Consider the following 26,103-nt stretch of genomic DNA (forward strand, 5'->3'; position numbering starts at 1 on the left):
TTCATTCACGTGGACATGTTTTCTTTCCTGGCTTTGCAATTTACTAGGGTGTAGGATTGTGGAATTTATCATTCTTGGCAGGATAGAATTGTTATTGCTAAGAATTATTTACTAAGCTATAATACATTGTGGGAATGAAAACATTCGTCTTTATGAGTGTACTCTGTTATTCCACAGAATTCTTCAGTGTTATCAGGGGTAACTATGGTATTAGCATTTTCTACAAGACGGTATAGTTGGTGAAATCCTTGTCAAGCACAATATTTTATATTTGTGGATGCTATTTTTAAGCGTTATATTTATAATATATAGTTTACATAGTGAATATACAAAACAATCAAAACTGGTGCAGTTTTATTTTTATATTTGAAATATTATTTCAAACTTGAGGAAGCATACAATTACTTAATACCATAATATGTTTACAAAATATTTGTACTATAGAGTCAGCCTTTCTTCAGGCATGGCTGGAAAACAAATTTTGCTTCCGAACAGAGTTGTTGCCACTGTTAAATAATACAATAATCTGTGCTTTGCCAAGAAAAAAGATACATGAATTACATGGATAGGGCGTTGCCCATGAGAAACAAGAATTTTAGGAAATATGTAGTGGGCTTACCTAAAACAAGCTCAATTTCCACATACCACATGCTTAGTCATCATATAGATAAAAGATCTCTCCAAACTGGAGGTTTAAAAAAAACAAACCCAAAAACCTTGATCCTATAAACAGAAGCCAATAACTGCTGACATTTAGCTAGATGTCTGTTACATGCTTTTGAAGACAGCTCATAATTTTTCAGTTACATGCATTTTATGCTAAGCATTTTAGAAACAATACATACTCCGTCTTGTTTTGCATATAATGATTATATATTTATATATATCATGATTTGTATATTTATCAGCTGTGAGTCATCAGTGAGTCTTGTGATTGGCCTTTGGATGGGTTTTGAGATAAGGAGATTACATCAGGTCCCGGTCATTGGGAAGTGAACTGCTGGGGGGAGGTTTGGTTGCATGAGTTGGTTGAGGGTCGGCAGTGTCTCTGGTTGGCTGTCCGGTTGATTTGGATTCTGAGAGGTTCGTAGGCTGGCTGTAGGTTGTACACACATCAGGAAGGACTCACTGGAGAAGAGCCTAATGCTGGGAAAGACTGAGGGCAAAAGAAGAAGGGGAGGTCAGAGAATGAGGATGGAGTCACTGAAGCAGTCTATGTGAGCTTAAATGGACTCCAGAGGATGGTAGAGGACAGGAAGACCTGGAGGAATGTTGTCCATGGGGTCGTGATGGGTCGAACACGACTTCACAACTAACAACAACAAATTCTCCAAAGCACCTGAGGGTAGAACAAGAAGCAATGGGTGGAAACTAATCAAGGAGAGAAGCAACTTAGAACTAAGGAGAAATTTCCTGACAGTTAGAACAATCAATAAAAACTTGCCTGCAGAAGTTGTGAATGCACCAACACTGGAAATTTTTAAGAAAATGTTGGATAGCCATTTGTCTGAAATAGTGTAGGGTTTCCTGCCTGGGCAGGGGGTTGGACTAGAAGACCTCCAAGGTCCCTTCCAACTCTGTTATTGTTATGTTAAAATTGAATTGAGCAATAAAAATCAGGCTCTTGTATTTTCTACATTGTTATAGGTATATACATTGCCCTCCTTTCTTTTTATTTTTCTTTCTTTTTGTCTCTCTCCCCCTCCCTCTCCGTTTCTTTCTTACATTTTTATAGATACCTTATTTTAAACCAGTATATGATGTTTTCACTGTCCAGTCAACTCCCTTAAGATTTCTGGCTCTTCTTGAAATGTTACTTACTGCATAATAGTTTAACTATTCTTGCTTTCTCAAGAAGTTTTTTAAAAAAAATAAATTAATGTGCATGCAAATTGTGCTAGAATGGCTTGATTATCTTGCTTCTTTTTTACTTGGCAAATGAGACTATAATTAATTAAAACATAAATGTAAGCAAGATGTAATTTATGCCTTAATTATTTTAATAAAGTCCTTTTCTGTGTAGTTTTTATAAGGCAGATTTTCCTAAAGAACTCTTCCAAAACCTGATGCCTGCATGAAAAAGTGGAACAAAACCATGCAACAATCAATCAATCAATCAGTCAGTCAGTCAATCAATCTGCTCCAAGACTTCTGGCACTAATAATAAACATCATACAATAAAATTATTAAAATATTCATCTTAAAATGCCACCAAAGAGCAAGAGTTATATAGCTGCATAACAGATGACAAAGCTCTGGTAACATCTCTAAATGCTCCATGGACCACTGGTGGTTCGTGAGAAAATTTTGGTGGTCCCCAGAAAAATTATTTGCATTTTTTTTATATTGCACTAAATCAGGGGTCCTCAAACTACGGCCCCTAGACCGGATACGTGCAATGAATGCTTGTGTTGCTGCAGAGAGTCTCCCCCTTCGGGGTCTTTTTGTGTGGGCTGGGGTCTGCTTCAGCCTCCTGGCTTTGGGCAAAGGCTGGAGGGAAGAGGTGTTGGTGGCGAAGAGCTGGAGGGCCTTGTTCCAGTGGGACTGCATCATGGCCTGGACCTGGCTGACCATCTCAACTGGCTGAGCCTCCAGGCACTGGTACCTGGCCTTGCACTCCTGCAGGTCTTCCCTCTGCTTGGAAAGCCTATGCTCCTAGTCCTCAGTGAGGTGCTTCTGCTGAGCCTTCTTCTCGGTCAGATCCAATTTGAGCTGAGCCAGCTGTTTTGCCAACTCTTTCTCATGGTGGCTGCTTAGCTCCAACAACTGCTTCCTGTTGGGGCCCTAAGGAGCCCAGGCAGGCAGGGGAGGAGTGGGTAGGAGGGGAGGGGCGAGTAGAGGCCGGCGAGGCACCCCTTGACGTGAGTGACATCAAGTTGGTCATGCTCACCCAGTCACATAACCATATAGCCACAACCACCCAGCCGGTCATTAAGCAGATCATATTAGTGGTCCGTGGGATTTAAAATTAGTGGTCCCTGAGGTCCGAAAGGTTGGGGACCCCTGCTCTATATGAGCTCCATTTTAACTTGAAAGACAGGTCTGGCCAAGAGGGAGGCTATACCAGAATACTGGGACCAAAATATGCTTCCTGGCCTCTTCCCTTCTACTCCCCATCCACCCTTGCAAATGGAGCACCAAGGTGATTGACCATCAGAAGGTTTTCCTCTAAAGAACTCAAAACTAGGGCTAGGAGAAAATTATAAATAGCATCTAATATTCAATATAAAAAGTTGGAGGAATCAGAATTTGTGCTGAGATTTACCATGAAATCCCAGAATATAAGGATGTCCTTGGGGAGGAACAAAGTTCATTATAATTGCTTCAGTAATTCAATTCTTCTAACATATTTCCCAGGGAAAATGACACTGCATGAAATTGGTTTAAGGAAGCCACTCTTCTTAATAGACATATAATTAGGCTCTGACTTTAAAAAGATGCTTCTGTTTATGCTGTCATAAGTGATTGTAGGCATATTTATTAACATTAACATAGTGAAATCTAGCTTCCAAATCTGAAAATGGTCTGACTCTGATCCATACTAGGTTGATACTTTGCAGAAAGTTAAAACAGAACTCCTAAAACACCAAGTAAATGAATTATCTGCCATCTTTAAGTTTTTCTTTCTGCCAACTATCTATAGCACATTAAATATATCTTAACTATGCAGGACATGGAAATATAACTTCCCCTCCTATCAGTAAAATGTTATTCTGATATGAGCATTAAAGGAACAGAAATAATTTAAGGTTCACCATCCTCTATTTCTTATGCTAAACCCCATCGAGTGGGGGAGAAAGCAGGAGAAAGGAATATTTTAGAAAGATGGAAGTAGAATTATTTTATTTATAATTTGTCGCCCCTTTGAAAATCTTTTTTGACTGGGAAGGCCATTAAATTGCATTTAGTTGTTATAATTACATCACCCCTTTCATCCAAGAGTTCAATCCTAGATAGTCAGATTCTAAGGTTGCAATTTTACATTTTAATAATAATTTAATATGTGTTGCCTGATGACTTCAGTAATTTCTGGCAGTTTATAAAATCCAAATACATAGTGAAAACAATTAAAAATATAAACAACCAACAGTCCAGTTTAAAAACAACCAAAACAATAAAAACACAAGCAATTACAGTAACCCAAAGTGTGGGGCAAATGCAGATCTTAAGGGCTTTCCAAAACTGCAGAATGGCGGTGTCCATATCTCTGGGGGATATTATTTTCCAGAGGTAGGGGGCAATGACTTAAAAAGCATGGTTCAATGGCCCCACAAGATGTTTAATTGAAGAGACCCTGAGCACACCTACTCAGCCAACATATTGGGTGAGCAGAAACATTTGGAGATGAGGCAATCTCTCAAATATGAGCCACGGTGGCGCAGTGGTTAGAGTGCAGTCCTGCAGGCTACTTCTACTGACTGACTGCAATTTGGCAGTTCAAATCTCACCAATCTCAAGGCTGACTCAGCCTTCCATCCTTCCGAGGTGGGTAAAATGAGGACTCAGATTGTTGGGAGCAATTTGCTGACTGTAAACTGCTTAGAGAAGGCTGTAAAGCAGTATATAAGTCTAAGTGCTATTGCCATAACCAGGCTCTGTGCCATTAGGGGCTTTATAGATAACAACTTGCACCTTGAATGGCACTTGGAAGCCTAATGGCAACCAACACAGCTTGGAACTCATGGGCATAATGAAAAGTGCCCATTACTGCTCAAGTTGCAGCATTTTGAAGCAGCTGAGGCTTCCACATGGTCTTCAAGGTAGAGCACATTGCCATAATTTAATCATGAGGTGATCAGGGCATGTATGACCATCCAGTGTCTAGTTGAGGAAAGTCTGCATTTCATTATATTATTTTGTTACATATTATTTCTAAAATTGTATTTCTTAACTAAAAAGAAAAGCCCCATTTTTGATAATTATATTTTTTAATGAAAAAGAAGAAAATCCTAATTTAACATTCTAATGCCATCCATGTATCAGCAATGGCTGTAGACCATTATGTCAAAGTATATAAAGTATTTTATACCCACAACCCACCATGCAACATAAAGAATTATCCTGTCCTGGAGTAAATTGTCAAGAAAGCAACATCCAAATAATTTATTGATTTCCAGATCTGTTTATACTGAACAGTGCAATACATAAACATGAGATAATACACTTCTTCAAAAAACAGCAAGCTTCAGCCAAGTGGTAACTTGTTCTCAAGTTTAACATACAACAGAATATGTACCAACTATAGGTCTAGTGCCCAGAGAAAGCTTAATTATAAAATCTGATTACAATGGTTTGCCAATCATATTGGAATAGTTAATTTCAAACTGTTCAAAACAAAATTGTTTCCTGGTTGCTGGCAAAAATATCAGAAAGCTATCAGGCGGCTATTTAGAGCAACAGAACATTTAAAGCAATACAATCAAAATCATGATGTATTTGAGTAGAATTACATGTTTCTCACCCTAAATACTATGGCACTGCACAAAAACCTTCATATTAAAAAAAGAACCTCTGATCTGGTCCAATGCAGAACTGCAGAATAGACTGTTAAATCATTGCAATGGAAAATATGTGCTGTAACCTACTTGCATGTTAAGTAAAAAAAGAATATTCTTAAAAGCGCAAACCAAATTTACAATGTTTCATTTTGGTTTATCATATTTACTTTTTCATATTTATTCATGCAAAAATCAGATTTATAGTTATACCAAGTAACTTAATATAAATCAGCAAAGCACACTTAAATTTGCAAGCCAGATATTATTTTTAAATAGAAAAATGGGAAATTATGCTTACTACAATATCTACTGTAATTTTATTACACATTCTCTTTAAAACCTGCAGCTTTTACAAGGTGCAAGAGTCATGAGAACTGTAAGAATGTCCCTGTGTACTAGAAGCCTACGTGTTGAAGTTTAGAATAACAACACTGCAGTTATGTGTAAAATATGAGCAAAAGTTAATAGAAAATTTTAAAGTTAAAATAACAAAAAACAAACAAACCGGGATGTATGTGGTGCAAAATAGAATAGCCTTTAGGTGCATAAGGGAAACAGTTCTGAACTGTTTTTACAGTTTTCCATTCTTTTTAAACCACTCACTCTATGATTCCAGAATGTTCCCCAAATCATTGCTAGACTTCTTCAGAACTGCATGGGAATAAAGGACTTTCTTCTCTTCCACTACAGTTGGAATTTACTGAAAATAGATTTTTTGCCCCATGCAAGATGCTAGTAACTAGTAGCCAACATTAAGAATCTATTTCTGATGCATAAACAGCATAAAAACTAAATCCAAATATAAACTTTCTTTCTGCTACAATTCCCAACACCAAATGTAATGCTGTTCCCCAAACACTGAAGATTATTTTATGGAATCCAGGGAGGTAGAGAGAGAGAATTATCAGCAGTAATCATATTTCTCTTCCTTTCACAAAGGTATCTTCTGGTGAAGAGTTTTCTGTGAGGTAAGGGACAAGTAGATACACAACCAATTACTTATTTGTTCCCTAAAATTGCATGTCTAATCTGCCATCTCATTTCAGAGTACTCAAATAAGCAATGGCTTCCACATGGAAGTTGAAGAAGGGGGTGGGGGTGGGAAGGGACTGGAAGAAAAACACTTGTATTACTGTTTTGAAAGCTGTATTAATGAGGAATCCAAATCATGTGGAAACTATGTGTGCAGAGTTTGGGATCAAAAGTTAAACCATGTAGCTAGAATGAAAATTTCTAATGAAAATGGAAATATTTTAATCCAATATGCTAGACAGTTTACTAAGGACCCAAACTAGAACAGTACAAGCAGTTAAAAGTAATCGTTTTAAGCAACGAGAAAAAGGACAAAATGAAGTCACGGATGATGAAGCTACCAAAATGCTTATTAGACCATTTTGGATTCTTATTACTGTTAATTGACACAGATTCACTAAAATATTAGGACAACAAAAAATGCATCAAGCTTAAAAAAAACCTTTTTGTGCAGCAAGTTCAAAATTAATTTGAAAGTAAATTGAGCTACTACTCCTATTTACATTTTACAGAAATGAAGCACACTAACGATCAGTGAATTGAGCCAATGAGACTAGGCCAAGGACTTCATCAAGGTTTTAGGCATTTGCTAATATCACAGTAGAGACTTACAAATATGATAGCTTTTTAAAAGCTGTAACTGATAAGTAATCCATACTACAGAAAAAAAGTTCACTGAAAAACACCATGAAGTCAACTACAGCAGTCATAGCTACAAGGTGCTACAAATTCAAAGGTCATTTAAAAGGCACTTGTTTCTCAAGAATAAGCCTTATGCCTTTTAATTCTATACTAAAACTTTATTCATAGACATCAATGTAATATCTCAGCATGCATTAATCATGTATTGTAGAAATAATCTTCTACAAGCCAATAATTTTGATTACTATATGGAGATTGGATTAGAAACGTATTATTCTACATATTAATTGACAGCAGGTTTCTAGATGTTACTAACAATGCGTTCTAAAAATATGATTGCTGTTGATTTCTCCTATTCCAAATTTATAAGCAACAGGGAAAAATTATAGCTAAACAGACTTAGGTTTGGTGTATTCAGAAATATTATCAGATACTGTTACTGAATTATGAGACTTCAGTGAAGACAAAAAGGTGGTGGACAAAATGTGGTGGTGGACAATAAAAAAACTAAAGCAACTTTTCCTTTTATACTCAGGAATAGCACATGTAACCTATTCAAGTAATACATAACAATGCTTCTACTTTTTAAATTCTGTTTTCTGAAATGTTTAGTCATTCTGATGAATTGAAAGATTAAAAAAAGTCAAATAAATATCTGCTGCCTTCATAAATCATAAATCATAAATGAACAGCCATTTGGAAAAATAAAATAGTTTTAAACAACACTCTACGCTGTAACAGCAGCACATGAAATCTTAGAAAAAGTAACATTTTTGTGTCAAGCTTAGTCTGGAAAAAGAAATGATGAATCAATCTAAAAATGCAAAGGAATGTTTTACAAGTTGCCCAATATCTACCAAATCATCACAAAATTAAAGGAAAATATCTAAATAGCTATTAAGATCCCAAATTCAGGATCATTGTTTGATTACTGAAAAGTTCACCATAATTCAGGAAATATATATTGTTCAACCTATGCTGTGCATTCTATCTTTGCATTCTACCATTTCTATATTCTGGTGTTCCTCTAGTTTACATAATGAGAACTCCAGAATGTGCAAGGTAATCGACTGTAACTTTTTAAATTCTGAAATAATCCTATGGAAATCAAAAGAAAGTATGCAATTACAATTTATATCTATATTTCAGATATGTTCATGTTTCATATTATGCCAAACTATTAAAAAAATCTCAGATGAAAGATCAGCAAGATTAAATCAAACACACAAAACACCATGAGTAATTTGCATTTAATCCTTTGGATTGCAACTGGATTGATCCAGACAACTGCAAACATCTAAACTGGTTTAAGGCTGAATGACATTTGCTCTGGATTTTCTCATTAGTTTTGCTTTGATTTTGCAAGACTGTATTATGTCTTGGTGTAGAATTTTATATAGAAAGCTTTAGGCAACAGCTGGAAATGCAGTTTTGGGAGTCTTCTTCACAAATCATGCAAACAACAGAAAACAGGCTATGACAAAAATTGTAACATAATTGGTACATGAACTGCCTTCACTGCCTGATTGCACGAGCAGGAAAAAGTTGCTGCTTAACCCAATCCAACTTTTACTCAACCACAAAGAGATGAGCAAATGATGGAACTTTAGTCTTGTAGTTATGAGAGACTGAGTGTTATAAAGTGCAAAAGAGAAACCAACATCTAGCACACAAGACCAATATTATTTTAGTACTCCCATTCATCAGTTTTCATGTCCAAATAGTAAAGAATGTTCTGTGCAAGCTTCACTGCCTGTTTCCTGGATACTTTCGAGCGCTCATCTCCTTGAGGATCTATAGCATCCAGTGCTAGAAGCTGTTTGGTGAGGAGCTCCTCTAGTCGCATGTAGTTCTTATCAGTTCTGTTACCATCAAAAGACAACACCTCTTGTTGAATCTGAGCTACATTTCCAAGAATATTCCAAATAGCTTTTTGTGATGAGACGTCTGTTTCTGCTTGCTCTACGAAGGTTTGTTGCTTAAGAAGTGCCTCTTTTAAGTCAGTATAAGTTATGAGGGTTTGCACTTCTATCACGGCTCGCCTCCTGGCTTCTCTGATGCAGGGATTATTGCCTGGGCTTATTTCATCCAACTGGGCGATTAACCCTTGCAGTTCTGTCTTTGACTTTAGATACAAATCTGAAGCTTTCTCTATTTTTAAAAGGGAAGCTGTAACTTCTTTCATGTTCTTGCGTATTTCTTCTATTTTTATAATGGATCCGTTTTGTGCCAAGTCATAAGCATAAGTGGAATCTGCTTCTTCTTCCAGATCCAGATATTTTTGCAATCTATTGATCTCTTCCACTACTTCTTTACGATAGTTTCTTATTTCTGGGTGGCCACATACATCTAAGGCATCCAGATCAGCAATCAGACCTGTTAGTACACAGGATAAATGTCGACAGGTCTCATTGTTGTTTACTCCCATTAATACAGCAATAAGAGTCCCTTTTGCTTTGTTTACATCTCCTATGACAGAATTAATTTTGGAAACGGAAGGATGTGCATCACTGGACAATGGCAGGGAAGGCTGCTGCTTTGTACAACGACTTACAATTTCTTGAACAGCACATATTTTGGTCAGGGTGCGATATCTGGCTTTCCGCAGAGAAATTTTCCCTCCGGTTTTTACCTGAGTGAGTCTAAAAATTATATCCTGTAAACCTTCTTCAAATTCCTCAGTTACAGAGTTGCCTCCTTTATAAAAAGCAGTGATTTCTTGCTCCACCAATGCCTGTGCCTCGTTAAATATGGATTCTATCTCCAGCCTTTGGGGATGGTTTGCATTCTGCTCTAGTTCCTTAAGCAGTTTCTCAGTTTCTTGGGCAGCCCTCTTTCTGGCTTGCTGAACATCACCTCTTCCTTCAGCATCCACAGAATCTATTTCAAAAAGCTGTTTAGTCAAAGTCCTTTCTAATTTCTTGTAAGCTCTATCACTGGACAAACCACTGAAGGCTACTACTTGAGATTCAAACTCTTTGACTTCTTTTTGTATTTCTTCTATTTTTATAATGGATCCGTTTTGTGCCAAGTCATAAGCATAAGTGGAATCTGCTTCTTCTTCCAGATCCAGATATTTTTGCAATCTATTGATCTCTTCCACTACTTCTTTACGATAGTTTCTTATTTCTGGGTGGCCACATACATCTAAGGCATCCAGATCAGCAATCAGACCTGTTAGTACACAGGATAAATGTCGACAGGTCTCATTGTTGTTTACTCCCATTAATACAGCAATAAGAGTCCCTTTTGCTTTGTTTACATCTCCTATGACAGAATTAATTTTGGAAACGGAAGGATGTGCATCACTGGACAATGGCAGGGAAGGCTGCTGCTTTGTACAACGACTTACAATTTCTTGAACAGCACATATTTTGGTCAGGGTGCGATATCTGGCTTTCCGCAGAGAAATTTTCCCTCCGGTTTTTACCTGAGTGAGTCTAAAAATTATATCCTGTAAACCTTCTTCAAATTCCTCAGTTACAGAGTTGCCTCCTTTATAAAAAGCAGTGATTTCTTGCTCCACCAATGCCTGTGCCTCGTTAAATATGGATTCTATCTCCAGCCTTTGGGGATGGTTTGCATTCTGCTCTAGTTCCTTAAGCAGTTTCTCAGTTTCTTGGGCAGCCCTCTTTCTGGCTTGCTGAACATCACCTCTTCCTTCAGCATCCACAGAATCTATTTCAAAAAGCTGTTTAGTCAAAGTCCTTTCTAATTTCTTGTAAGCTCTATCACTGGACAAACCACTGAAGGCTACTACTTGAGATTCAAACTCTTTGACTTCTTTTTGTATTTCTTGCAGCCTTTTGATAGATGGATGTTGGTTACCCATATCCATTCTTTTTCTTCATCCAGTTTCAACAGAACTAAAAACAACGGAAAATAATATAAAATGTAACAGATTGCTTGAAAATATTCTAAAAAAACATAAGTGCAGTTGGAAGTACTGAAAAAGTATTCCACTATTGTTTTATTCGAGAGACGATATAGTACAGTTACAACATATCATCTTTTTGAAGATATAATAGCTATAATCTTCTTGAAAGATTCTGCCAGTTACTTTAAATCTGATGCATATTATGCATTTACAACAAGTCTAATTGGTCTACCCCTTGCCAAAAGTAAAAAGTATGAAATAAAATGTTCCAAGCAGAGTGTTTTCTTTCCTCAATCTCTTTAAATACCACAAGCAAGTCACAACAAGTGCTGATGTATTGGGGAAAAAACCAGTGCCAACTGCCTCCCCATACAACATTCTTCTAGTATCAAAAGCTGATAAAATAGAGACTAGAAAACTAGATATATCTCTAATTACCCTTCTTTGGTCATCCCAGAGAAACACAGTTATATTTTTTTGCCTTTTCCTCTTTTCTCCAGAGAGGACAGCCGTCCTGGTAATTTCAAATTGTACAAGCTACTCAGGGTTGACAATACTTTTGAGCCTAGTCCACTGATCCCACTCAAAACACATTGTGGTCTATCAGCTACAGCTTGGTATATAGACTAGAGCCAGGGGTCTCCAATCTTGGCAACTTTAAGCCTGGTGGACTTCAACTCCCAGAATCCCCCAGCCAGCTTTGCTTCTGGGAGTCGAAGTCCACCAGGCTTAAAGTTGCCAAGGTTGGAGATCCCTGGACTAGAGCGAAGCTGCAACTCATTGAAGCCCCGCCACTTATTTACACACCGACCCTCCCGGGTCCGTCCTATTCTTACCCAGTGAGAAGCTCTTTGGGGGAAGCGACTCCCCGTGCACAGAGCTTGATCCCCCGGCCCCTGTCTCAATCCTACATCCCTGCAGGAAGGTAGCCAGGAATCAGCCCCGAGCTCGGGCCGCTTCCCCCAGGTAGAGCGCGCCGACAACCTCCCCGCCGTCCTCTCTCTGTCCCCCCCCTCTCCCCCCTCCCAGTGACTTCACAATGCTGCACAATCTAATTCCGCTTTGGCCACCGAGGCGCTTCTCCGGGAACGGCTGAAGGAGGGGAGGAGAGGATCACGGGGGTCGGGGAGGCAAACGGGTACGGGTTCGAGTTCGGGTTCTGGAGGAGACGGGAACAGGGGAATCCGGTTCACTGAGCTCCGCCGGGCCAAATTCGGGTCGTCGTCCACCCCCCACGTTCCCTTTTATCAACCAGTAGTTATTTACCGGGGGAAGACCCATCCGCGCCGTCACAATCTCCGCACAGGCTTCCCCGTCCCCGTCCCTCTCCCCCGGCCTCAATTCGCCACCCCCAGACGCTGCAGTTCCCAACTGATACCTAAATCTAGTTCTTCTCCTCCCCCCTCTTCTCTTTCTCCCGCCGGGACTCCGCCGCCGTCAGCTACGCTTCGCTTAAATAGTCGGTCGCCCCCCTACACGCCGCTGCTTCAACGCCCGCCAGTAGTGCGGACTAGTCGCCTGATCTGACGCAGAACGGGTCGTCCAAGAAGCCCCCCCACCCGCTGCACTTAAAAAGGGGGCTTGGATTCAGGACTACGGGCAATACGAGCCGAACAGCCGCTGGGCCTACCCGCCTTGGGAGACCAGGCAGTTCCCTTCTCTTCCCGCCCCCCTCCGCCCCTTGCCTAATCCAGATGCGTCCCTCCCGATAAACCTTCTCTATACCTTCCTCTCTCAACGGCCCACCTTGACAGCAGGAGACAGAGAGAGAGGGGGGGGGGAGAGAAAAGGCAGGCAGGGAAAGGGGAGGACGCCACAGGATGGGCTGGAAAGGGCGGCAATTGGGGTGGCTTAGAGCAGCTTTCAGGTCACCCCCATAATTGGCCGCAGGGCTCCACCGAGCCTCCCCACCCGCCTTATTCGATTCGGCCCCTGGCTCGCCAACTTCGCCGGAATGCCAGTCTTCACAATCGCCCACAAAGCAATCTTAACCAGGCCCGGCTGCCTTTGCTTCTCTCTCTCTCTCAATTTGAGAAGCCTGGACCCCTTTCACGCTCCCAATTAAACAGCAACCACCCGGGCATGTTAACTGCAATTCGCCCAGCTCCCTTCGGCCCATCGGCATCCCTGCCTGCCTTCCTTCCTTCCCTCCTTATTCCGCAAGTCTTTCCCCTTCATCTTCCACTCTATACTCTGCCTCCCCGCGAGACACCGCGAGTCAGGTAATTCCACTATCGTCGCTCCGCTCCTTTAGCTCCCTTCCTTCGCACCGGCGTTGCGGGCTTTCCATTCTCTCCCTCCGTTTTCCAATCCCCACGTTGTCGTCCTTCGGAAGCGCTCCGCAGGATGGGGGGGAGCAGCAGCTGCCCGTAGCACCTTCGCCGCCGCGTCCCTCCCTCTCTCCGCTCTCACCTCAAGGGTGGCTCGGATATGATCCAGGGTGATTGCAACACTCCCGCTGCCAGCCCAGCTCGCGCGCTCTCCCGGCGCTCGCTAACGCCGGCGCCATTTGAGGGAACGAGGAGAGAGCGCGAGAACTGACAGCGAAATCTCCCTCCCACCCCCGCCTTTCACGACGTTGCCGTAAAGCGACGGGCGAGTTTCAGCTCATGCGGCTCCGGGCGCTTGTTTAGTCCTTGACTAGGTCTGGGCGGGATGGCGGCGCTCGTGAGGAGCCGAGGGTTTCTATACAGCGTAAGCGGTTGCCCCTACCTTGTCACGAGCTGCTGCGGCTCCAGGTTTTTGTCGTCCTCCTCAGTCTCCCGAGCGTCTTCGCCCGGCGAAGACCCGGAGAGGAAGAGTTCGCCCTCGCCTCCCAAGAGAAAGGTAACACGGAGGAAATAAGGGGCTGGCTAGGTACCTGCGTGCCCTGTCAAACTTTCGTGCTTCCGTTCGTCTCGTTCCCAGCTAGCGTGACGAGACTGCGGGAGGGCACCGGGTAACGTTCTGCTGTCATGGAGTTTGGTGGCTTGGTTTACGTAGCCCGAGTTTTAACGATAAGATTATCTGGTTGCTTTTGCAACTAGCTGTGTTTTGTAAATCCAGCCAGTTGTGATTTACTCATCAAATCTTGGTAAGCAAATCAGAGAAACGAAGGAAGCTGCTTGGAGTTAGTGAAATGATGGGCTTATCCTGGACAAGGCACTGTGCATAACTTGTGCGTTAAGGTATAATATTGTTACTTTTGGTTTTCTTTCTGTGAAATAAAAGGATCAGGTTGCATCTTTTGTTGATGCGAGATTCTTTTTTTTCATTAAACAAAAAGGTTTTCTTCTGTTTAATGCACTTTTAACCACTTAAGCTGGCTTTAGTAATCAGTGCTCTGGTAACTGCTTGCCTAGATTACCACTTTGTGTAAAGCTAGTTTTGAAAACAGTTTGGAAACTTATAGCAAGCGAACTGTCTTGAGACTGAATATTCATTTCATCATCTGCATGGCTTCAATTTAAGAAGCTGATTTTAACTCCTGAATCTCTTCCTTTTTTGGAACTGCCTAAAGGATATGTAGATCTTTAGACCATCCTTCCCCATGCTGAGGCTTGACAAGAAATGAATGGAGCACAACTACATACTGTAGCATCTGTGGGATAGTGGTTATGCCATCGTAATCTAATTTCTGCCTTCCTTTCTATATGTGTTTATAAAGGGATGGTCACCACATTAAGTATATATTCTCCCTTCTAACACCCTTCTCCACCAATGCCACTACCTGGTCCATAATGGCCCCTAGAACTGGAATGAGGCATGCCTACTTTGTTAGCTTTTGAAGCTTTAATACAATCCCCCAAAACTAGAAGTAAGAGTTCGTAATTATATTGCTGTTTCCATTTATCTCCAATAATATTTTGGGGTGGGTTTTTTTTGCTATGTGAGATTATAGTTAGATTAGTCTCAATTTTAAATTACAATTTCAGAATACTGCATTACAAGTTACCCAGAAAAATTATTTTGAAGGGCTGCTTATAAAATGATTTTAATATCCCCACAATTCCACTTCTGCAGTTAAACTTACAAATAGTTGCTTTAGTTTATCGGTCCTCCATGAACTCCTTTGTGGTATTTTGTTTTTTAGTTTGTTTTCTTTTTTGCCCCAAGCTACTACTTTCTGGGGAGATCAGTTTTTCACTTGAAGTTTTCTTATTAAAAAAATAGGATCTGAAAATTACAGTGGGGATTTCAGCAATGCATGATATTATGGGTGTGGAGCTGAACATTTGAGCATTTGGGGGATTAAGGGCAAACTAGAAATATTAATTCTTATCGAGACATATGAATAGCACACTTTTTTTCTATCGGGAAAAAAGAAAATTTGGGGATCTATGTATGAAATTTGAAAAATCGTGTACATTGTATTGATTGTCCCAATTGTGTCTTTTTCTAGGTTTTAATTTGATAGCATTCTTTTGTTTTTTAAAAATGTTTCCTCTGATTATTTCATTTTACCACTACTGTCCTATTTGATGTTTGCTAAACTACAAGAGAGACATAAGATTGAACTTTGAAGTTTGTCCAGTGTTAAATGTTATTATTTAAATTTTTACTTAATATTTTCTCTCCTTTATAATTGTTTCTATAGCTTGCCTCTTTCATTGGGCAATATAATGTCGAAATAATTTGTGATGCTTTGTATTATTAACCCCTCCTCCTCTCTTTTTAAGGTTTCACATTTTCATCCGCCTTCAGATTCTTGCTGTGATTGGATTGGGCCTCCTGATCAATATTCAAATCTTCGACCAGTAATATTTTATGTTCCTAAACATGAAACTCCATTGCAGCGAAGACTGAGAGAACTTAGGCAGGAAACCCAGGCTTGGAATCAAGAATTCTGGACAAATCAAAATCAATCATTTAGAAAGGTAGAAATATAAGACCACTAGGTGGCACTGGGTGCCCTTTTAAGGCTTCTAGAAGATTTGTTTTAAAGCAATGATACTATTCAACTCTTCAATATACAATACATTTTTATATTTGTGATATTTTTAATTTATTTTTCATTTCTAAATTTCTCCAATACTAATTATGAAGTGTTAATTATTTGGTTACCCTAAGGGGAGGTATTGCTGTACAAATACGTTAATCTTAAGTAGGTCCTCTCTCAGTTTTAATTGTCATATCAAAATGATTAGATAGCTGCTGAATTGTTTGTTACAGAATTGCATATATTGCAGAATTGCATATATTGCATATTCTGAAGATACATTAATCTCTTAATTGTTTTGAAGAGAATCTTTCCCATCAGTTAAAATATTAGATGGCGTGGATTTTGCAATAAACTATTACGATTGGTAATAGTTACTTATAAGATAATACCAATACAGTAAGAACCAGTATATTGTAATATTATTGAATCCTGTTTCAGGAAAAAGAAGAATTTGTTTGTTCTAGACTGAAAGCCAAGGGTATAGAGCCAAGAGATGAAAAAGGTTAGATCATTAATTTTACCATTTGGCACACATTCTTAAATGATTTATATTATTTGTGGATTTTAAATCTTAGAATATAATCTAAGTCAAATACTTATATCCTACTTTTGATGAAAGAAATCATGCATATCCAACTGTTTTTAATAAAGTTAAAATAAAAATGGCTTGGAATATTATTTGGTGTAGATTTGCTAAAATTTTATTTTCTTATAGTGCTTCTAATCCTCAAATTCCATTAGTATTTTAAAATAGATTCTATTGCAGAAAATTTAGTATTGGAATAAGAACATTAGGCTCCTTGAGAGTGAAGTTATAAGTTAGAGAACTCATGATACAGAGTAATATAACTAAAATTCAGTTACAGAGAAGCCTGGAAGAATAGGCCAGATGCACCCCTGGACAGCTAATAAGGCATCCCCACAAGATTGTAAACTTTTAACAAGAAGTTTGTTCTTCATATTCACTAACTAAATAGATATATAAATATATATATGTATGTGGCCCAAGATAATTCCTAATTCTACTGCTCATAATTCATACAGCATTTCCATTTTACAGGGTTTATATGTGAACATCCCTAAAATAATACAACCATTCTGTGAAGGGTTGTTTGTGTATAGAAGAGACTATAGGGAGCCATAACACTATAAATATGGATATCCTGCCTTCAATTTCAATTTGAGATTAAACCTGTCATAATAAATAACAAAGAAATTAACCATTAAGATTTGTTTGTTTTTTTGCTCTATAAGCTGTGATTTCATTTCCTTTTCAGGTCAGAAAGCATCACTGACTGCAGAAGAAATGGCTGAATTTTACAAAGATTTCCTAAGTAAAAACTTGAAAAAAAATGTATACTATAATAGGTGAGAGATACTTTACAGGATAGTTTTCTTTCCTTATTTGCAAATCATTTCTACCTTCACTTTCATTGATTACTTTAAAACCAATTTGTTTAATAACCTTTTTGGAACTGTTTGCAAATCATCAGCTGACTTTACCTGTTTCTCTGTTGCTATTCACCTACCAATCTGTATTGTACTTTCTATATTCTTAATATTTCTTCATTGACTGTGTTTCATCTAGTGCAGTACATCAGTCTTGTACTCTTATGTAACTGATAATAGCAGGCCTTGAGGCTTAAAACATTCAATTGTATTCACTGAGATATGCAGATAAGTGGGAATATAAAATAAAATAAACAAAACTTTCCTTTAAATCATGCAGTTTTTGCATACACCCACACATATAGTACAGAGTAGGGTGTTTTTCTAGAAAGGTACTTCCAACAGTACAGATTTTTTAGGGTTCATTTTAATTATGCAAAGACAGAATATTTTCCCCCTAAATATTTATCTTCTCAAAATGACCGTAATTTTGCTATGTTCCCTTGCTTCTAAAATGTAGGGAATGGTACAAACGGAATTTTGCCATCACATTCCTCATGGGACAAGTAGCATTTGAAAAAGCGTGGAAGAAATTTGGACTGAAATGAAGTGCAAACTAACAAGTAGCAATGTTGGGTAAATTTGACTCTTAAATTGCAGCTTTGACGTTTAAAAATACAACACTAAAAAATTATGTTTCCGAGTGCATGCATGTAGAATTATCAACTACTATTTACATTTATGTCATTATGCTAATTTAAAGCTAACAAGTTCTAAAAAAAATCACCCCAATGATTAAATAGCAGCTTCTGCCCTTCTGTAGAAGAACATTCCTCTTTGGGGGAAAGTTTAAGTATATTGCCAATTGCACATATGGCTTACTGAAAATGGTCAGAATAACAGTATTTTGAAAGAAATATTAATTTTCTCTTTAAATAAAATCCAGTAGTGTTTCTTGTATTACTTTAGTGGCTCTGTGTATTAAGATAGTTACATAGTAAGCATGCCCAAGTATTAATTATAGATTAATTGTAGTCTAATTTTTCTCTTCTCTCTCCTTTCAGTTTTTTCAACAAAGATGAGACGAAGAATTGAGTTTCTGTCACAAATTATATCAAAGCTTTCTAGTATATTTGTATACTAGAAAGGTGCTTGGTTTTATTTATTTATTTATTTATTTTGTTCATTTATATACCAGATGCTTCCAGCTGAATACAATAAAAGGAAAAGGATACCCAATCCCACAACTTAGTTTCATGCCCAGTGCCTTGTCAAAACATTAAATGGTGAGGGAAAAATGGCATTGAACTTAGTAAACAGATACATTACACTTCAGTCATATAGTGTAATTTAAATTTTCCTTTACTGAGCCTGGTTGAATTGTTTTCCTTCCATTGGAGTTGCTCTTAGTCTGTCTTAATATAAAAATGATTAACAATGCATACAATAACACTGCATATGTCAGGAACTTGATACGCATAAAGTAAGATAAATTAATACTTAGTCATGGTGATTCTTTTGTTATAAAAGACTGGTGATTTTTAAATACTGTTTCAGCTATAAATAATCCAAATAATTTAGTATTTTTCTGTGGAACTCTTATCACTCATGAAGATGCCAGCATTATACTGTTTTAATACGTGAAGACGATACTGTAATTGTGTCATTTACCTCATGATTAACTCTGCAAAGTTTATAATTTAGGAATGATCCATCTAGTAAAGACTTGTGTTGCTGGGTATGAATTGCTTTGTCCTGCATTGCATTATTTAAAAATTATGACCAAATGTATAGAACATCTTGCTAAATGGCTGAAAATAGTATGTTAACAACACATGCTACGATGTGGCATGGGGAACGTCTGAGATTGGACAGGTTCAAGGACCTGAGAAGTAGAAATGACAAACCTGCCCCACAAGACACACCTAATGCCACTCTGCAACCTGCTTGGGCTGGTCCTGAGACAAAAGGAATTATCTTGCTGCATATGAAATACTTCTACTTATATTGGACCTACAGCATGGATCCCAGGAAAATATAAAAAGGACTGGATTGACAGCACGATCCAGATGATCTCTGCTTTATCAACACTGTCCAATCCTTTCATCTTTTTTACACATCATCAATTGCTAAATGACTGAAATATTTTAATATGTTTGGATTAGTACATTAATGTTTCATTTAATTAAATACAAACATGTCTCCATTTTGATGTATTCATTTTTTAAAATCTCAATAATGAGTGTTATTCATTCTAGAAGAAGTCCTCTGTGTCTGTCAATCTATTCTTACATAAATATTCCCTTTATTGATTTGCACATCCTATGCCTCTTTAATAGATATATGATAGATTGCATTAGTTTAATGGAAAAGCAGCGACTATTCCATAACTCAAAATATATACAGTATGGCATGTCGTATAAAGATTTGCTCATAACATTAAAGCAGCCAACTTATTTATACTGAAAACAGGCTAATTGAGATCGACTTCTGGCTGAATAGAAAGGCTCCTGGTGGATTTTGCATAGAGCAGTACTTCTAATGGATTCAGATTGTCGTTCTTTCCATACATGGAAATATTGCTTTTATTCACAGGCACATTTCCTCCAGTAAAGGAAATAAATAAGCAGGTGAAAGCAACTTCTATTATCCATTCCATTCCATCTCCTGCAGACATTAGTATTCTAATAATAGGTTTGGCTGATTTTATCTCCCTCTAGGGCAGCTCTTTAGAGGATGCTAGTAGCTCCAGATGAATAGGGGATCTGTATGCTCAAAATGTATATGCACAGACTCACCAAAGGCAATTATATTGCCACAAGAAAAATAAAGCCAGTACTGTACATGGCAATCCTTTTGTTAGACAATATAAGAGTTATAGAACTACATGTAAACTTAAGTTTCAGAAATTCTTCACTGGCAAGTTTTTTTTAATGTTGTCCCATTATCCCCCTCCCCCCCCATTTAAAAAAACCAACAAATTGCCTAGATGAAGAATTCTTTGATTCCTGAATTTTGTATTCTTTTGCAACCCTGAGGTAAAGATAATTCTAATCCAAGCAGCTTCTGAATTATCATTACTGATATTGTATCACCTATTCAGAATACTGTATGGATTTTTCAGAATTGATTTGCTGCTGTAATGTCCAAATCAAATGAGGAAAGTATTGCTAACATAGTGTAAGCTGCCTGAGTCCTCGGAGAAGGGCGGGATATAAATGCAAATTTTAAAAAAAGTATCGTTGACATTGGGTCTCCATAAAAAATAACAAAAATGTTTGATTTTCAGTCAAAGTTAATTTTTTTAAATGTCTAGTATTTTTCAGTAAGATTGTGAGTTCTATGATGAAACATCTTGTCTGTAAATTCTACATGGTGTTTAATGGGAAATGATTATTGCATTCCAAGCATGTCTTTTGTTTCCTGCTATTCACTGGATCTCTCCATTGAAGTATTCATTTCACTGGAATAAAAGAGGAGGATGAGGGAGAAGGAAGAGGCTGATTAAGACTAAACTAAAAGCTCTTATGAATGTCTCTATGATTGCAACTGCTATTACAGAATGTGTGTTTATAAACCAGAGTATTTTTAATTATGTAAAAGAAGAGTGCTTTCATGGCATATTATTATCAGCGTCTTAGTGTTTCAATTTCTATATTAACAGCATCCTCATTCCTAATTTCTAACCCATTGGTGGTCTCATTACGGAATAAAAAAGAGGATCTGAAGAGGATTGTGTACGATTATTCGGTACCCTTTTCTCCCAATTTCTTGTGAATGTGAGACAACACAGATGCCATTTGGCCTCAGATATCACTTTGTTGAATCTCGAATCCCAGTAGAAGGTTTCACTATGAATCCAATTGGATCTGGTAGGGAAACTATAATCTCCATTATTAATAATTATGGTCTGGTTCAAAGAGATTCTAAAGTATATCATTCTTTTACCAATCCACAAATACAGTGTGCACCAACTGCTATTGTTTTATTTTTGATTGATTACTGTTCTGAAAAAGAATTGTGAAATGATCATTGTGTACATCAATGATTTTCAAAATTAGCAACATGATGCTTGTGGTTAGTATAGTAATTCTAGGAGAACTTTCCTGGAATTAGCCAGCCAGCCCTGGTGGCTGAGGAATTCTGGGAATTAAAGTCCACACATTTTAAAGTTGCTGTGCCAAGTTTCAGAAACACTGTTACAGATGCTGCTGTCAAGTAGTTCATGAAATCTTAGTGGAATCTTTTTTTATGGTGTGTGTTTCAGGCTACATATCAGATATTAGTATAGTGAAATTTATAGACTGAAAATAATTTGAATATAGAAGGGTCACAGTGTTAAACTATTGCATCAAAATCAAAACCAAATTTAATGATCAACAAATTCTTACAGCATAAGAATTTCCAAATTATATCCTCTATGGATTCCACTAACAAACATTGCTCCAATTTGTTAATTTTTTAACACTCAAATATTGCTTAATCAAAAAGAAATGACTCTGCCTTTAAGTAACCCTGACCAAAAGGAAGATTAGATACCTTCTCTATCTTGTTAATAAACCCAATTCCTCATTATATACTAATCATCTTTTGTAGTAAATGTGTACATGTGATAAACTTGTAAATATGCACCTGAATGTAGGTAAATATGTAGTTTTATATACTAGCCAGAGGTCACAATCCCCAAAAGGGACGGGCAGATCAAAAAAGTTTAATAATTTAAAAAATATTGTCTGCAAAATATATTGTCTGCAAATATTGTCTTTGTAAAGCTAATTGATTCCCAGATGTGATGAAAACATATTTCCTCTCACAATATATACACAAATTGCCTTATACATTGTAAGCCGCCCTGAGTCTTCGGAGAAGAGCGGGGTATAAATGTAAACAAAAAAAAATAAAAAATATTCAGCTTTACTGAATACAGATGAAGCTCAGCAAGCTTAAATCCATGCTTACTCATTAGTAAATTCCAATGAATTCACTAGCTCTCACTCCCAGGTAATAGGCACCTGGTATGTAATGTTTCTTTAAGCTAGAGGTGTTTGTGTGTGTGTGTGTGTGTGTGTGTTGCACTATAAAAAAAACAGCACTTAATATCAACTATGCATAGCATAATACCTGTATTGTTTTAAAAGAATGCCTAGAAATTTTCTCTCAACCTGTTCAGTTAGTCTAAATACAAAAATGTACTTGAGACAAACTTGACTTCGTGTGGATACATGCAGACTACAGTATTACACAATTTTATTGGAAAAAGTACAGAAAATATTTTGTTACAACCTAGGTTCTTTTACTTTCCAACCTAGGTTACAGTTCTGGTGATCTGCCATCCAAGTAGTAACTAGACCTTACTTTGCTCAGCTTCTGAACCACAGACAAAACTAACCTGGTGCTATCATCTGCTGAGTAAGCTACCTTAGCATCATATATAAAAATATCCCATGTTATCCTGAGATTACAATATTTTTTTACATATAAGCTCTATACTCTTATACAGAGTAAGCTTAAAGCTGATGAAGCACAGGAGAAATACATTGTCTCTGCTCACAAAATGGAGATTTTTTCCAAATTAGCATTCACACTAGTTATAGTCACTAGCCAACAACAGAGTTTAGCCTATCTTTAGTGAATTCTTTGAAAAATACCTCATTATACTTAATTATACTAATATATTAAAAAAAAAATCAAATCCTAGCAGTCATTTCCTGAACCCAATATTGTTCTTGGACTACCTAGAAAGACAAATAATTCAGTCAGTATTTCCTTCCTGTTTTCAGGGCCAAGTTAATTATTTTCTTTTTTAGCCAGAGCTTTTGCTATGTGTATGATTGAAAGCATAACTCACATTCCTTCATATTTTCCTGTGACAATTTATTTCCCTGCCCTCTCCCCTAACTGATTCATTTGTTGAATGATTCATAAGAAGTATTGTATTCTCAAATTTCATTATCCGCATTCACAACTAAATGTGAGCAAATTGTAATAAACAGAAAAAGAACAAAGATCTGGACAAAAGAACAAAAGACAAGGAGAATATAGTATGTGTATGCGTGTGTGTCTAATATAATACAGTAGAAAAACTAATTCATAAATTTCCCTGAAAAGAGTATCAACCACTTAACGTTAGGCTTGCCTTGTACATGGGAAGATTTTGAAGGCTTTGCCTTTTACACAGGAAACTGAATCTGAATCGTATCGTGGATTTTTTTTTTTTTTGCATTTATATCCCGCCCATCTCCGAAGACTCAGGGCAGCTTACACTATGTCAAGCAATAGTCTTCATCCATTTGTATACTATATACAAAGTCAACTTATTGCCCCCCAACAATCTGGGTCCTCATTTTACCTACCTTATAAAGGATGGAAGGCTGAGTCAACCTTGGGCCTGGTGGGACTTGAACCTGCAATATTGCAAGCAGTTGCTGTTAATAATAGGCTGCATTAGCCTGTTGCGCCACCAGAGGATTTTGGGTGTATCTGCTTCATTTTTCTATCTGCTGTATAACATTACACAGATGACCTTCATGTCTCTCAATGGCAATCTTTTGAGTACTCAGATTAGCAACACAGACAAAAAGAAATGGACAGATGGGCTTGAAGGGACCACCTTCTAGATGTACACTACAACTGAAGTATAATATTAATATTAATATTTTACTGTTGAATATAGGAGGTAAAGAGGAAAGAAAATTTTAAAGTTGAGTTCTGTGTAGATACTGACATGATTCACACAATATAATATAAATTTACAGAGCCCTTTTTTCTTCCAGATATTTGTTCCAGAAAAGGCTGGTTGCTGATTTAGTAGAATAAATGATTATCTGCTTAATCATATTACGTGTCCATTATTAACTTCTAAATGTTTTCTGATCCACACCACTGTCCAAGCTCTCTAAAATAAAATTAAAAACTGGACTTTTATTATTTATTTTTTCCATTTAACCAAAGGTAAGATCGTCCAATTTAGTGTGGATGTTTGTGCTTCTTTGCTATAGTGCCATCCTTTTATTTTTAAAATAATCCCAAGTTACCTTCCAAGGCAACTGTGAAATATTCCCTTATGACTTTCAGGGAGCTTGTAAGTTATAATGCCAGCCACTTTGGTTGGTAGGCAGGTGTTATCTAAAGACAACAAATCATTTAATAAAAAAGTAGATGTAGGGCAAGCTTAACTGGAATGTCTAAAACAATATGTAAAACAACTAGCATTTTAGAAACATACCATTTAAAAGGAAAATGAGGTGAATCTCAATGAGAGAAAAAGTATATATAAACTTTGGGATATATAAATAAAATGTATGTATCATATATACCATTTATATACAACCAAAAGTCAGGTCCCATAAGCTAATCACAATCTTTTTCCTAGAGAAATATTACTGTAAGTGTTTACAGGTAGTGCTCGATTATAACCATGTTTTCAGCCACCAAAATTACAATGGTGAAGACTCAGGAAGCAACAGCAAGCATTTGTTCGCTCTTGAACAGGTTCAGCAAGCCTTTTCACCCGGCTGCCTTTTCTCCCAGGTACCTGCACCAACCTTTTGCTGTCTCCTTTTCAGATCCAGCTTTTCTGGCAAACATTTTGTACTTTCCTACTTCTTTTCTTTCTTTCTGAAGACAGCGCTGTCTTCAAAAACAGGTAATGAAAATAGAAATAGGAATGCTTCTATCTTCCAGCACATGGATTGTATTGACCTGCATGGTTTTAAATATTTAATAGAATAGTTATTAAGTAAAATGAATGTTTTTATTATTTGTAAACACACAGAAACATGCAAAACTTTCCAGATTAATATTTAGGGACGCGGTGGCTCAGGGGCTAGGACGCTGAGCTTGTCGATCGAAAGGTCAGCAGCTCAGTGGTTCGAATCCCTATTGCTGCCGTGTAACGGGGTGAGCTCCCGTTACTTGTCCCAGCTTCTGCCAATCTAGCAGTTTCAAAAGCACATAAAAATTAAAGTAGAAAAAATAGAGACCACCTTTGTTGGGAAGGTAACAGCGTTTCATGCACCTTTGGCATTGAGTCATGCCGGCCACATGACCACGGAGACGTCTTTGGACAGCACTGGCTCTTCGGCTTTGAAACGGAGATGAGCACCGCCCCCTAGAGTCAGCAACGACTAGCATGTATGTGCAAGGGGAACCTTTACCTTTACCTTATACTTTCCCTATATTTTATCTGACATAAAATGCTTCATTGGTGCTGCAAGAGCATAATGGGAAAAATGGTAGTCTGCGGGGATAAAATAACTTCAGAAGAATTCGGAAATTTGAGCGCTAAAATGAAGAAAATAATGAACCAGGAGTCCTGGGATCTCAGATATCAGAAATATTTTCTAGAGGATGGTAGTGTTGTTGGCAACAAAACAGTTAAGAACTTTGCAACACCATAAAAATTAACAAATTCATTACTCCTGAAATGTTTGTGGATCATAATTCATTTAAATAGGCATGTATTTAATATATTCTCATAAGGAAATGAAGAACTGAAAAATAATGCACGGCTTTCCTAAATTATCAAGATAGTATCATACGCACCAGGATAAAAACTCTTGTTTTTCGTTTAGTCATACATCCAATTGAATATATTAACCCACTCAGTATAACAAAGTTATTACACCCAACTACTGTTTTGAAGTTATTGTTCATCATTCTATATGCCCCTTTCACCATTTTCTTTTTTTCTCTTCCCCCACTTTGGAAATAGCAGATACAACCCCCTCCCTCACACACACAGA

At 37.6% G+C, this 26,103-nt stretch overlaps 2 protein-coding genes across 5 annotated transcripts; one reads left to right on the plus strand and one right to left on the minus strand.

Moving 5' to 3' along the window:
- Positions 1-223: 223 nt before the first annotated feature.
- On the minus strand, positions 224-13,598 carry BAG5 (BAG cochaperone 5). 4 transcript variants are annotated; one of them, XR_009152685.1, is made up of 2 exons: positions 13,462-13,573; positions 224-1,156 (listed from the first exon to the last, which is right to left on the minus strand). XR_009152685.1 is itself a non-coding variant. In XM_058162789.1 (2 exons), the coding sequence occupies exon 2, from the start codon at positions 11,008-11,010 to the stop codon at positions 8,860-8,862; it is 2,151 nt and encodes a 716-aa protein (XP_058018772.1). In that variant the 5' UTR covers positions 11,011-11,038; positions 13,462-13,598; the 3' UTR covers positions 5,089-8,859. The 4 variants fall into 4 exon arrangements, 3 of the variants coding, with proteins under 3 accessions (XP_058018772.1, XP_058018771.1, XP_058018773.1); XM_058162789.1 differs by lacking the exon at positions 224-1,156 and adding an exon at positions 5,089-11,038 and having other exon boundaries at positions 13,462-13,598; XM_058162788.1 differs by lacking the exons at positions 224-1,156; positions 13,462-13,573 and adding exons at positions 5,089-11,038; positions 13,320-13,454.
- Positions 13,599-13,637: 39 nt separating this feature from the next.
- LOC131187955 (cytochrome c oxidase assembly factor 8) lies at positions 13,638-19,565 on the plus strand. Its single transcript, XM_058162814.1, has 6 exons — positions 13,638-13,875; positions 15,708-15,905; positions 16,409-16,472; positions 17,248-17,338; positions 17,880-17,995; positions 18,424-19,565. Exons 1-5 carry the CDS (start codon positions 13,705-13,707, stop codon positions 17,965-17,967), a joined length of 612 nt encoding a protein of 203 aa, XP_058018797.1. The 5' UTR covers positions 13,638-13,704; the 3' UTR covers positions 17,968-17,995; positions 18,424-19,565.
- Positions 19,566-26,103: the final 6,538 nt, after the last annotated feature.

The sequence above is a fragment of the Ahaetulla prasina genome, chromosome 1 (genome assembly GCF_028640845.1).
Source record: "Ahaetulla prasina isolate Xishuangbanna chromosome 1, ASM2864084v1, whole genome shotgun sequence".
Lineage (NCBI taxonomy): Eukaryota > Metazoa > Chordata > Lepidosauria > Squamata > Colubridae > Ahaetulla > Ahaetulla prasina.

Excerpts from the sequence above, each read along its gene's own strand:
- BAG5 (XM_058162789.1), bottom strand. The coding sequence starts at position 11,010 with ATGGATATGGGTAACCAACATCCATCTATCAAAAGGCTGCAAGAAATA.
- LOC131187955 (XM_058162814.1), top strand. The coding sequence starts at position 13,705 with ATGGCGGCGCTCGTGAGGAGCCGAGGGTTTCTATACAGCGTAAGCGGT. Across the intron at positions 16,473-17,247 it reads AGAGCCAAGAGATGAAAAAG|GTCAGAAAGCATCACTGACT; the intron begins GTTAGATCATTA and ends TTTCCTTTTCAG. Across the intron at positions 17,339-17,879 it reads AAAAATGTATACTATAATAG|GGAATGGTACAAACGGAATT; the intron begins GTGAGAGATACT and ends TCTAAAATGTAG.